General features: G+C 45.0%; 1 protein-coding gene across 3 annotated transcripts in view; it reads left to right on the plus strand.

Moving 5' to 3' along the window:
- Positions 1-14,859, plus strand: part of LOC311241077 (RNA binding protein fox-1 homolog 2-like) — a 99,347-nt gene that overhangs the window by 17,781 nt on the left and 66,707 nt on the right. Inside the window, exon 1 of one of the 3 annotated variants that reach the window (XM_084329758.1) lies at positions 9,325-9,465. The exons of the other annotated variants lie outside the window; for them this stretch is intronic. Coding sequence (XP_084185884.1) covers positions 9,433-9,465 — 33 coding nt within the window. The 5' untranslated portion in view covers positions 9,325-9,432. Of the gene's footprint in view, positions 1-9,324; positions 9,466-14,859 lie in introns of those variants that run through there. 3 annotated transcript variants of the gene reach the window in all.

Raw genomic sequence — 14,859 nt, forward strand, 5'->3', positions numbered from 1 at the left:
AGAATCACACAGAGGCGTGCTGCAGTTACTGGTTGTATTTGGGAATTTGCATGTGTGTGTGGTTGTCTACAAAGGAATACAATACAGTATACATTAGTAAACACAGTAGTGACGTACATAAACATAATGTCATAAACATGTGGTCTATAGCTACAATAATATTCATTAGTAATATAGTGCAACTAGTAACTAAGACATTCACTTAACCAGAGTTATTATATATAACCTACATAGCCTATGCAGGGAATTACTCGTGCAGTACATGTAAACAATATAAGTAGGCAGACTGTAAACCAGGTGTAAAGATACATTCAATTCACTAGCAGTAATGAGTGAGTTATAGTTATATAGCCTAGGCTAGCTAACATGCGGCTAAGCTAACAACGCAGCCTAGCACCATCTCACTAGCAGAGAGAAACAACATCAACAGAAATAGATCAATGTGAACATACTGTAAGGGTAGAGTAAGCTGAAGGAATGAATTAGGCAGGACTAAACATAAGTACTGTACTTACGTTCATTGACGCACACTTTATCCCAAAGGGACAGGAGTAATGGTTCTGCCGCACCGTCGTCAGACAACTGAACTGAGGCTACGTTTAGACGAGCGTTTTGTGAACAGAAACCGCAAAAGTCATCTTGCGGTTTCACTTTTAATTTTACGTTTAGACGAGCGTTTTGGGGTGGAATTCTCCGTGCAGACGACGCTGTAATGACGGAGCCCCGCTGTCACACGATTGGCGCATATGTCACATGACGTGCTGTGAAGACCCGCCCTACTCTGCCTCTGATTCGCAGACTGTGGATGGGGAATGTGATTTGACCAAAGCAGAGTCACTCACAGACAGTGGGTCCACTCACGCCGCGGGACAGATTCTTGTGTATTTAACCCTTTCACTGCCACACGACAGCCGGTTGTGTGATAGTAAAGGGTTAACCTTCTGCCGTGTGGCAGTGAAAAGGTTAAAAGTACTGCCAATGTAGCCTTCAGGTGATCTCCGTTGATAGTCAGACATACTTGCTTTGTTTACGTCTCGGCTACTGGCGCATACCTGCTACCTGTGACGTAAGCAGTACGCGCGACCAGAGCCGTGACAACCCTTTCGTCATCGTTTTAACAGATTTATACGGTTTAACAGTTTAGACGAGAGCGCAAAGCTTTTGCGTTTCTAGGAATTCCACCCTGGAAGGTAGTCTCACTTTTTTGCGGTTTCACCCCGTAAAAACGCCGTTTCCGTATAAACGAAAGGCACATCCGAAAAAATATTTTTGCGGATTCACCTGCTAGCGTTTCCGTCTAAACGGGGCCTGAGACCAAAAGCGCGACGTAGGAGGAACTCTTAAAGGGCCAGTAACCTTATCAGCAGACTAGAATGCGACACTAGTTGGAGCACATCACGCTGAACGATTACACTGGCATAAATCAATTACCCTTTCCTGTCAACAACAACATATTAAAGGGCTATTACAGAACAAAGTAGTCTTATTAACAGGGCCTTCCTACAACCATTGATGCTAGGGATGCTCGATATTGGCTTTTTTACCGATACCGATATTCCGATATTGTCCAACTCTTAATTTCCGATACCGATATCAACCGATACCGATATATGCAGGGTTTCCCACCCCAAAAAACGGAATAATTTCAGGTAACTAATCATTTCACTGGATATATATATATAACAAATATTGTTATTGTTTTTTTCTTTTTTTAAACCGATACCGATATTTTCCGATATCACATTTTACTGCCGATATCGGCCGATAATATCGGTCGGCCGATAATATCGGACATCCCTAATTGATGCAGACAGAGTGGAGGTAATGTAATGTTAATTATTACTATTGATACGGTTGGACATACTGAAGTTGTGGCGAGTAGTAGCTAAATCGACAAACACTTGAAACAACCTGGCTGCACCAAGACACTTTTCTCAAGAAATCTGCCGTTCCATGAGTGGAAAGAGCTGCTACAGGTGCAGACAGAGTGGAGGTAATGTAATGTTAATTATTACAAAATGGTAGCCGTTTGACGATTGAGCATTAAGCATTGGGTATAACGTTATTGCAATAAGGTCAATAAACACTGATAATATTTGACCGGAATTTCTCATATAAATCGTCCAGGACACGTGGACCATCACCAGTTGTTTCTAGTGGAAACACTGTGTGTGTGTGTGTGTGTGTGTGTGTGTGTGTGTGTGTGTGTGTGTGTGTGTGTGTGTGTGTGTGTGTGTGTGTGTGTGTGTGTGTGTGTGTGTGTGTGTGTGTGTGTGTGTGTGTGTGTGTGTGTGTGTGTGTGTGTGTGTGTGTGTGTGTGTGTGTGTGTGTGTGTGTGTGTGTGTGTGTGTGTGTGTGTGTGTGTGTGTGTGTGTGTGTGTGTGTGTGTGTGTGTGAGATGGAGACAGTGATATATTAGAACTCTTTGGTCTGAGCATTTGTATGTGTGCAATATGTATATATATACTTTGAGATCCTAGTGAACAAAAAGTGCAATACAAATTCAATTTATTATTATTATTATTATTATATACAGGTGTGTGTGTATATACTGTATATGTCTGTATGGGTGTATTTGAGAGGGAGTGAGCCTGTGTGTGAGAGCGAGAGAGAGAGAGTGATTGTGATAGTCTGCCTATGCTCATGTGTCTGCTTAGACACATTTGCTGGTGTGCATGTGCTGTCTGTGTATTTATGGAATATTTATTTTTGTTGTGTGTGTGTGTGTGTGCGCACCTGTGTGTCTGCAGTCTGTGTGTGTGTTTGTCTTTGCCTCTGTGTGTATATTGGTATGTCTGCAGTGTGTGTTTGTGTGTGTCTCTACTCTCTAGTCTGTTTGTGTGTTTGCCTTTGTGTGTGTGTGTAATATGGGTGTGTTCCAACCTGTCTGTGTGTCTCTCTCCTGTGTGTGCATGCGTGTGTGTGCAGCTCTCTAGTGGTACCACAGGAGGGAGGTGTTGTTCTGTCTCCCTCTTCATATCACAACATGGGGGATCCTCAGTCTACCACACCCGGGAGGTAGAGCAGTCGTCTGGCAATCCAGATGTTCCCGGTTCGATTACCACTCCTCCCGGGCAGTCTGTCGATGTGTCTTGAGCAAGACACTTAACCCCTAATTGCTCCCGATGAGCAGGTTGGCACCTTGCATGGTTGCCTCCGCCGTCGGTGTGTGAGTGAATGGGTAAAATGTGAGTAACAAATTGTAAAGTTCTTTGGATAAAAGCGCTGTATAAAAAAGCAACCATTTACCTCATCTCTCTCTGTCTCTCTCTCTGTCTCTCCCCCCTTTCTCTCTCACTCTTTCTCCATCTACCTTTCTCTATCTCTCTGTTTCTCTCTCTACCTCTCACTCGTCCTATCTACCTCTCTCTTTACCTCTCTTTACCTCTCACTCATCCTCTATCTACCTCTCTCTCTCTCTCTCTCTCTCTCTCTCTCTCTCTCTCTCTCTCACACTGTTTCTCTCTACCTCACTGTTCCTCTCTCTACCTCACTCATCCTCTATCTACCTCTATTTACCTCTCACTCAACCTCTATCTACCTCTATTTACCTCTCACTCATCCTCTATCTACCTCTATTTACCTCTCACTCATCCTCTATCTACCTCTATTTACCTCTCACTCATCCTCTATCTACCTCTCTCTCACACTGTTTCTCTCTCTACCTCACTGTTCCTCTGTTTCTCTCTCTACCTCTCACTCTTCCTCCCTCTCGCTCTCTCTCTGTTTCTCTCTCTCTACCTCACTGTTCCTCTGTGTTTCTCTCTACCTCTCACTCGTCCTCTATCTACCTCTCTCTCTCTCTCTCACTGTTTCTCTCTCTCTACCTCACCGTTCCTCTCTGTTTCTCTCTGTACCTCTCACTCTTCCTCTATCTACCTCTGTGTTTCTCTCTCTACCTCTCGCTCATTCCCCCTCTTTCCTTCTCTCCCTCTTTCTCTCCTGCTCTGCCTCATCCCTCTATTCCTGGCATCATGTCCTTTCTTGGGAAAGCATTAGTAGAGAGAGAGATGGAGAGTGTGAATAAGTATGGTTGAGAGAGTAATTTCTAGATAATTAAATACTATATATAATACATGATAAATATGCATTATTTTTTTTTGATCCACCTTTTCTCCCATTTTCTATATTTTCTCCCATCCCAATTTCGTATCATTCAATTCAACCCTCCCCTGTCACGGACGCTGTTTCTTGCCTCCCACAAGCCGGCTGCAATGTGGACTAAGTCATACATAGCACAAGTCCCCTCCGGTACTTGAGGTAACAGCAGTCGCATCTTTTCACCTGCGCAGCTCGATCTCTCAGTGGCGAGGAGTAACGAGTGGGAGGCTCACGCTGCCCCCGACACTTCCTGATTCTACTGCGCAGGCGCACCAACCGACCTGTAGGAGTCGCTGTCCACAACGCCCGATCCCCACCCATCAGTTTCCCACCCCCTAATACGGCCAATGTGTATTAGTACGGACGACCAGCTAAACTGAAAGCAAATGTGGAGCGCTGGGCTCGAACCGACAAGCCCAGCGTCTCCAGCATTTCGTGGCGAGTGCCTTGCCCACTACGCCACGTAGCCGCCCCGATAAATATGCATTATAATCTATCTTGGAAACAGGGTTGAGGACAGTTTGCTCATTCTGTCGGCCGGTGAGGTAAGCTCCGTCTTGTTCCTCCACAACAGGTTGGGATACAAACCTTCATTGAAGATATCAAGCTGACGTCCTCAACCTTTTTTCTTCTGGTACCGATTGTGGACTGAGCATCCTCCTCAGAGCTTTCATTAACATTATCTATTTTATCTTCATTTATAAAACTATATGAGAGAGATGTTAAATAGAAGCCAGTAGGGCTGGGGGCGATATGATGGTATTTGACTATATGGTTTTCTGTACAAATTACAATGTAATACAATTGTCATGGTCCCATTACCATGTAATCATACTTCAGTATTACCATGTAATTAATTATACTGCAGTATTACCATGTAATTATACTGCAGTATTACCATGTAAATTATACTGCAGTATTACCATGTGATCATATTGCAGTATTACCATATAACCATACTGTAGTATTACCATGTCATCATATTGCAGTATTACCATATAACCATACTGTAGTATTACCATGTCATCATATTGCAGTATTACCATATGACCATAATGTAGTATTACCATGTCGTCATCATATTGCAGTATTACCATATAACCATACTGTAGTATTACCATGTAATCATATTGCAGTATATACTCCTGTCCTGAGTCCTGACTAGTGACTTCATCGTCTTTCCAAACGCACGCATGCACACACACAGGGAAGGGGAGAGTGCCCCCCCATTTCCCTTTCCCCAGTCCACACTGTGTCTGCTGTTCTCTATGGCTCTGCGCCTCTGCCGCTGATCAGGATTAGCTTGTTAGCTTACGCTAACGTTGTAGTGATTGTAATGGTACATAAACGTTAATTTCGGGCGATGTGGGCATAAAGGAATGGCGACGGTGCAAAGCATGTAGATGCATTTGACCCGTTGTGAGAAGAAAAAAAACACCACAGACTTATTTTGGGTCGTGTAGAGGCGTACTGCTGTGTAGCGCTGCTCTGCTTTCACAAGCACGGACTGGGCGGATATCATATGACTCGCGGAGTTGCTACAGGGTTTTTCAAAATAAGAGTATCATATGAACCGAACGTTGCTAGCTGCCGGAGCGGAGCGGCCGTCATAGATATTATGACTGGAGCTGCGCTTGGGGTGGAAATGAGACCCGCACAGGATTTTCAAAATAAGAGTATCGATATGAACTACACACCAGGTGGCGGGCAGACCTTTCATTTTTACTCGCCAAACCTTAAATCTACACGCATTTGGCGCTTGGCGGGTATAACCATACTGTAGTATTGCCATGTCATCATACTGCATAGTATTACCATGTAATAACCATAAACCATGGTAATACTATATGGATTTATGTATTATTAGAATGTAACTATACTGCAGTGCACCAGTACTACCAGTCCTTTCTGCTGTGCATACCATGTCTTAAACAAACACCTGAACAGAGCACACTGATGATCTCCACCCCCCCATCTGTACAATGTACCGCTAGTCCAACGCACACCGCTAGTCCAACGCACACCGCTGAATTTGTTTTATAAATTATTTAACACTCGTCTCCAGTAATTTATTCTGCCCTTGAGCACACATTAGGAGTCTCGGGCACGCTAGCTGCTGGTTATCATGCAGATGGAGTTGGCCTAGCCGGGCTGAGCTGCAGTACATTTGTCTTGGTAATGCTCCTGTCTTGTGTTATGTATGCATGTTTGAGCTGCCTGTGGGCCTGTCTGTGTCAATACCACCATGGTGGGGCATGTGGGTCGCTGCTGCACACGCTGCTCGGGACCTTTGCGTGTGTGACTGTGTACATGTGTTTGCGTGTGTGACTGTACATGTGTTTGCGTGTGCATGTGCTACGGGCAGGGGGGGGGGGAGATTCTTCTAAGATTAAAAATCGATTCACAAATTCCAAATATTGATCTTTCCTGGTCTTGTTGTGATATGGTTGTAACTTTCTCATGACCTTGAGAACTATAAATCATTAGCTCGCTAAATCCTTCAGATTGCCAAGATTAGCCAAGCAGAAAGACTCGCACAATATACAAGCTTTATAATACGAAGGTTAATGGAAATCTAGAATATAATCTATTGAATTGCCTAGATAATCATGATGAATCGGGTCCGTTTTAAATCTATTTGTGAGATTCCAAAAGATTCCCACCCCTAGTGTGTGTGTGTGTGTGTGTGTGTGTGCACGGCACGCGCTGTCATTGTCACTCACAGGCTCACCTATGAGACCAGACCTGTCAGCCTCCTCCTGTTTAGAACACAGAGATCATCGGGGTTAGGAGCACACACACACACACACACACACACACACACACACACACACACACGTTTGTGTATGTGAAGTATGGGGGCATTACATAGACTTGCATGCATTCTGTAACTAGCCCTAACCTTAACCATCACACTACAATAGCTCCAATAGCTTGTCCAACTAAATCAGGACGTCAAAACATTTCCTCATTTGGTGTCCTGATTTAGTCAATGTGGAGTCTTGAAATTGTCCTGATTTTTCACATAAACAAGGTACAAGTCACACACACACGCGCTCTGAATGTCAGTTCATGTATTTTCTCTCCAGGTGACACAGGCTATATTCCATTTAATTCCAACATCATGCCATAGCCTTCACACGGATCAGTGTTCCTGGATCTATACTATGTCTATACTATGTCTATAATATGATAGTCTCAATAGCTCTCAAGGGCCCTCAAATTGAGTGGCTATTGGCCATATTGTTCTGCGGACCACCTGGAAGTTGGAACTACCCCCACCTTAAAGGACCCCTGGGGCGAACTGCAGGGAGAAAAAAATATATTTTTCCCTTATATAGTTCTATGGTTGTTCCACTAGTCTAATGGACTGCTGGCAATTCTATACCAGATCACCAGTGGAACAAAAACATCAAGAGGGTAACAAAACCTATTCCGATTGAAATACAATGTGTTGCACAACTTGCACACAATCAGTCCCATCAAAGTCTGGTTACATCACCTGTGATAGCGAGCTAGTTAGCTATCCAACCTGGGAGAGAGAGAAATCTGGAAACTAAATAGAAGTGTTTTTGACACCGTCAGGAACTGAAAGAAAAGCTGATGCACCCATAACGAGCGCTCCAGGTGAGCCAACAACAAGATGGTATGATGATGAGGCACACCTCTGCCTTGGCTTCACGTCTACTTAGGTCGGCACGGTTTTGCTTTAAAAATAAAAGCTCAAAAAACGTTTGTTTATTTACATTCAATTCAAAGCGGTTATCTTAAAAAAATTGGGAACCACTGGTCTATAGTACATAGGCTTGGGCTATTGATTGATCGTATTTAGGCTGTGTGGGGGGGGGGGGGGGGGGGGTTGTGAGGGAGGAGGTCTTTGTTTGAATTAGCCAGTGAGTGTGGGCTGGAAATAGCCTTTTGTTTAAGTCCATGTGTGTTTGTATGCCAGCCAGGCTGCAGCGCCAATATGGTCATGGCCGCATCTGTGTGTGTGTGTGTGTGTGTGTACGTATTTATCAGTGTGTTCAGTCTGTGCGCTTAATCCTCAGATCATCCCCTATTCATCCTCTCATCCTCCTCACTTACAGACTAATCCTGTCATCCCTGGCTCTTTTTTTACCCATCCCTTTATCTTTTTATCTCTCTATCCCGTTATCTCTCACTCGCATCCACTGCCCCCCCCCCCCCCAGCTCTCCCCACTTTTACCCCTGTTCCCACCACCTCTCTTCACCTCCCCAACCCCCATCCTCTCTATGTGTGTCTCCCTCTCTGTCTTTCTCTCTCCATCCCCTCTGGACTGTTTCTAGCCAGCCTCAGCAGATGTCTGAAAGCTTGGCATCAGGGCTTTTCCGCAGAGCTCCACGCTTTCCCATATGAGATGCAGTGTAAAGAACTGCACTCTCCTCTCGCCCAATTAAACCCCCTCTTAACTACCCAGCGGTGGGCAGTGCAGGGAAACTGAGCTTGAGCCAGAGGGAGGAAAGGCGCAGTGCAGCGTAATCCACGTCCAACGGGGTGGGGGGGGTGAGCAAGAGCTGGTCGATCAGGGGGGGCCAGTGCTCATTCGGTGTAGAGACTTGGGATGAAGGCGGTCTGGTAGAGAGAAACGCTGATGCAAGCGCCTACCTACCTGGCTAGTGACCGAGATAACTCTACAGACCCTACGCGGTTACCCTGCAGTTGACAAGCTGCCATGCAATAAATAAATGATCGCAAAAAGAAAAGCTGCAATGCAGTTGGGGGGGGCAGCGTTAGCTCATTGTAGTGCCAGTCAGACAGCATAGAAGACTGCATCTTAGAAACAACAACAGCTCTCTCTCTCAGACTCCAACCATAGGATGAATGGATGGATTGATTGAAGGAGGGGTAGACTGCTAGATAGGAGGGACGGAGAGACTACGAGGGAGGGAAAGTTTTTGAGAAGAGGGAGGGAGCTGTGGGAGTAGCAGGACAGGGGAACGCCAGCGCGTGAATGACTGATGTAGAGAGAGAGAGAGAATAGAGGGGGAAGACACCGTCAGCAGAGGAGAGTTAAGAGGCCCGTGAGAGGGAGAGAGAGAGAGAGAGAGACGGGGGCAGAGTGACAGAGGCACAAGGCGTGCACGGTGCAAAGCTGAGGAAGGAGGGACGCCCGTGGAGGAGGAGAAGGAAGAGGGGAGTAGACGAGGGAGAATTTGAATCTGTTGTTGCTGGAGAAATACGTGGACAGGAGGTGGCTGACAGCTCATGGTCACAGAGCACAGAGAGAGAGAAAGAGAGATAGAGAGGAGGAGGAATAGAAGGGGGAGAGAGCGCGTTGTCGTTGAGCAGTCGTCCCTCTAGGATAGACCATGATGGGACTTTACTACCCTGCAGTCCTGCCGGTGAGTTTCCTTCTTGAACTAGCTTGTTTCTTTTTGCTTTGTCTTTTATGATATATTTCCCGACTTTCGGCTCATAACCACCAGACTCGCAAACTCCCAACCGGGTGACACTGAGACCAATGAGATATATCAGCTCTTTCGTGTCGGCTTCAAGACATGCGTACATGTTATTACTGGGCTGTTTACTTGGCAGTGTGTCTTGACAGACTCGTGGTACTGTGGTCCAGGCAAGGCCTCTTGTTGGATAGTTGTCAGGGTGCCATGCTAGATGCAGGTTTGATCCCCTGTACTGCTGTTGACTTAAGACTTTATACTAATTCCCCCCAGACATCTAGAAACGTTGTGTGTTATTACGACTATTGTACAATAGTTATGTAAGGCGTTAGCATAGATCAATGTTTATGCGCTAGTTTTCTGCACCAGGGCCTCCGTCTGTAACACACGCCTCTGTGTCTGTCGCTTCTGTGGCTATAAGTAAATACTGGTTTGAGTTGTGATTTATGATTATGTTCAATGCGTTTGTACAGAGCCGAGACTTAATTCCTTGCTCGATGCTTGCAGGTAAATTCCTCTGATTCTAATTTAGCAGATGTGCCACGGCTAGGCCATGCTTTAGCATAAGATGAACTGGTCGTTTATAGGTGTGAACGACTGCCTGAGGACCAGAGCTGTCCTGCTGAGCCGTGTTCTGACATGTTCTCTTCTCTGGTCCTGGTGGGGTGGGGGTAGGTGTGGCAGGACTGTATGCAGATGCTAGCTAGCTGCCGCTGGGGGTGGTGTGGGGTGGGGTTGGGTGGGGGGTGGGGTTAGCAGGACTACATGTGGATGCTAGTTAGCTGCCACTACCACTGCTGCACATGTCATTTTAGATTAGCTGTGTTCAAAGGGTGTGCGTGTGCTCCGTCCTCTGTCTGTATGTGGGTATGGGACAGACCTGACATGCTCCTGTCATGCTGACTGCATAGAACGTCATGTTAAGTGTGTGTATATGTGTGTGTTAGTATGGGGGTGCTGTGTGTGTGTTGGTATGATTGGGTTAAGTGTTTGTCCGTAGTCATCCCAGCTGTCTGTACAGTTTAGCCTTTATCTGTCTAGAGACTGAAGGAGACAGGTGCACACACACACACACACACACACACACACACACACACACACACACACACACACACACACACAGTTGTTACTACCCAACACACACCACAGATCCCCTCTGTCCTGGTACAATTAACCGCCTTGTCCAGACGGTGACGATTTTGGGTGTATCCGCCAAAGTATTTTATTGTATGCACGTTTCGTCCAGACGGAATCGCGTTCTGGGAGCCTGAATACGCTATTTTCTGAAAACGGGTCCCAGAGTGAACAAATCTGAAGACTCAATCAATCAATCAATGCCACCCTTGCGTTCCCGTCTTTACAAGCCAGTACGCATCTTTCCTGAACCGATGACGCGATAGCCCACCTCTCCTTAATCCGCATGCGCAAACCCAGCCAACAAAAAAGAAACATGATACATGTATGTCTTATATGTCCAGATATGTCTAAAAGTGTTTATTAAACACCGGGAGGCTACTGTGATGAAATACACGATACGATACTAGATAGAGATTAGCGTCTCATAGCGGGCCTTTTTCTGAAAACCCAAATAAGCTAGCTAAGTAGCCAAGCACATAGACTGTTCCATAGCATACGCCTTCAGTTGATCATGACAAATCCTCTCTTACCTTGACGATTAAAATAATTTAGTATTATATATATATATAACAGTATTCCCATGGCTGGTGTTGAGATCTGACGACGTCAGCTTGTGAGAATTAGTTGTAGCCAGCCAGCTAGCGTTGATGCTATTCAATGCTATCAACATTAGCTAAATAGCTAACCAACTAAATACAATGACAGTGGTATCCTGAGGTAACGTTAAATACAGACAACTTTTGATTACCAACGATAGCTAGCAAGCTAACTAAATAGCTTTGTTTGTCTGGACTATCATGCTAGCTAACATACCCAACTAACGTTAGTGCCATTCAGAATTTATTAACGTTAATACAATTACATGCATCATTCATTGTTTACAATGAACGGGTTGGGCTAGTCGAAAGGACTGGACACAGGGACAAGTTAAACATCAATCAATTAATTTAATACAACAGGTAGTTCTAGCTGCGCTGTCATGCCTACGACCGCACCACAGGGCTATTATATTATATACGGCTTTGACGCGCTCTCTCCTGCCGATTAAAATCAGCAGCTCTTCCTCCTCATCATCGATTGCCTGTAGCTGCATTTGCACAACGGTGTCCATCCCTGCTGCTACCTAACGCTAAAACTAACCTAAAGTTAGTTGTTCACCAACAATCTCAACATTTGTATTAGCGTAGGCGGCTGGGTGGCGTAGCGGAGATTGCGCTCGTCACCAATGCAAGAGACTCCGGTATCGAATCCCAGTCTCAGCATTGCCTTTGACTTGGGCCGGCCATCGTACTGGCTCATTTGGCAGAGTCAGCGGGTGGAAAGTCGATGGGTGGGGATTGGACGTTGTGGATAGATCCTTCCCTTGCTGTGCAGGCGCCCCGACCGAACTGTAGGAGTCGCTGTTTACAACGACCAGGACCCACCCCACCGGCTTTCCCACCCGCTGACACTGCCAATTGTGTCAGTATGGACGGCCGACCAAGCCGGAGGTACTGCAGCTTAGGGGTGGACGGTATAAACGGTATACGGTATAAACGGTATGAATTTGCTCTACGGTATGGATTTTGACTATACCGTGTAACCGGTAGGGCAGCTCTAAAATAGCAATGACGTCATGTAACCACAGCGCGACTATTTCAATCGTATTTGCCCCTAAAAATAGATCGAATTAGTCATAGATAATAGATATGTGCAAACTGGAAAAAGTTATTTTATAATAAACACATATCACCGCGGCGCACAGCAAGTTTCAATTTCAGTTCCTGGCATTTTTAACCAGTGGAGAAAGGTAAGAGATCTTACCTTTCGTTTTTCTTATATGAATTATTCTACGTTAATAAAACATACCTGGTGATCAACTACAGTTTGCTGTAAACATTATGATATGTGTGTAGTGTTATGATAACGACGGGAGGACGGCTGCTGCAGCAGTGGATTTGCGAAATAGCATGCAGCTGCAGAGCCGCAGAGCCAGTGGCTCTTTCAGGTCTGGTCACAGGCCCGCTCAACAGCGCCCCCCCCACCAAACGGCTGAACGACCTGAAAGAGCCACTGGCTCTGCGGCTCTGCAGCTACATATGCTTCTAGCAAAATCCAGCCCCGCTGTTTGCAATGGGAGCAGCACGGAGTCTCGACTCGGGACTTATTTTATTTGGAATATAATGACTTTATACGCAAAAGTAGCCTAGTTTTAAGTTAAAATATTATAAATCTACATGCCTTGAGGATGTCATTCTTTATATAGCCTGCCTATCAGGCAAAAAAAATTATTCTAACGGAAACACTGATACCGTGATATATACCGTTACCGTCTATGCTTCAAATTATACCGTGATATAAATTTTAGACCATACCGTCCACCCCTACAGCTGGATTCGATCCCACTGTCTCTGCGATGGTAGACAGACGCTTAGTCCGCTGCGCTACCCGGCCGCCCACTGGACGCACATATTTGATGAGACAATTTCGTGGTTACGGAAAACATTTTTGAAATGAAAACGAAAAAGATCGGTTCTGTCTCCGTCCTAGCCATTTTTTTCAGAAAAATTCGCCTAAAAGTACATACCCAAGTAAATGGAGGATTTCTCCACTTCTACAAGGTCCATTTGCATGTTCTTGGTATCTAGGGACACCTATGGACCTTAGGGAATGTATTCCTAGTGTCAGAAATATTGTGTCTGTTACTGGCTTGAGTAAATTGTAATGAACCAAAGGAGAATATCAATTATAATTTTTTCCCCCTTTTGTTTTCATCTTTGACGGTGAATAACACCATGCTAACGTTGACCAGGTGTGAGCACCTTCTTGAGGTCAAGTGTACAAAAAATCTAAGCAAATGAATAAAGGGCAGATGATTTACAGGGTTTTTTGTAGATATACAGTACAGAATTTCACCATCCGGACACATTAAATATGATGATATTTAAATATGAATATAGAATATCAGGCCTATAAATGACCTTATTATGGCCAAGTCATACTTCAGATTCAGACAACTTTATTGATCCCGCGTGGGGCAATTCATATTTGCAGCTTCACCAACAAGCAACAAAGACAAACGACAAAACATCTCAACGACAGCACGGCAAATAAAAAGAGAAACACTCCATGTGATACACAATCCAGCAAAGTAAAAGTAAAAACAGACAACCAAGTGCAAAAGGCTACTTATAATGACTACAGTCTGTGTTTAAAAGTCTGATAGCCGAGGGGACAAAAGATTTGGCGTAGCAGTTGGTCCTACTTGGTGGGACGTCATAACGGCGGCCAGAAGGCAACAGTGAAAACCGCTGAGACAGAGCATGGAGGGGTTGATTAACCCTTTATTCGCCAATGACGTGTTACCACGTCATTCTCCGCCATGCGTAATCTGCCAATGACGCCGTAAGGCGTCTTTGAGATCAATATTTCAAAAATCTGTGATGGCAATCATATTTCACCCACGGAGACTTGAGATCTCCTGTTGATCTCCTCTCAACTCTCCAACGATTCAAGAGCGCCATCTGGTGGCCGATCGGCAGATCGCCCAAACAGGAAGTGACGCGCCGGAAGTGGTGCTCATCCATATTCGGTCCGGGCACTCGCTATCGTTAGCGGGACTCCAGCTTGACACACTGGACAGCGATCCGTCAAACTCGATAAACAACATGATTTGGACGCATATAGCATTATACAACCTGGACATGGATCGCATATATCAACATCCCATAATCGCGAACTTTCTGCTCCACTCTGACCACCCAACGGTCTGATGAAGCTGCGGTAGGTTTCAGCGTGTTTGAATATTATGATCCATATAAACTGCTGTGATCTATGTATCGCCCATACAACATGAATGATTTAACGTCGGCCACGGACTTATAAACCCCCCCCCCCCCCCCCTCCGGTCACCAGCAGATGATGAGGCATGATGCTTAGGACCTTGTTATATTGAAATGTTTTATCTGACGTCAATCGGTATCAAACTACATTTGATGATCTAATATATGTATTGGTGGCTATAAATCACGTTCTGCAGAATGCTGCAGAAAACGATAAAAACATATTTATACTTTAGACCGTATTTTAGTATGAATATGTGAATGAAAAGGTAGAACGTTGCTACATCCTAAACGATAGATACTTGACGTTGAATGGGCCATAGTAATGTCAATTTAGCAATACAAGTTATAGCCCTGCAAAGAAGGGGAACATCTCCATAGA

This window comes from Notolepis coatsorum, assembly GCF_963971535.1.
Source record: "Notolepis coatsorum genome assembly, chromosome: 14".
In the NCBI taxonomy this organism is placed as follows: domain Eukaryota; kingdom Metazoa; phylum Chordata; class Actinopteri; order Aulopiformes; family Paralepididae; genus Notolepis; species Notolepis coatsorum.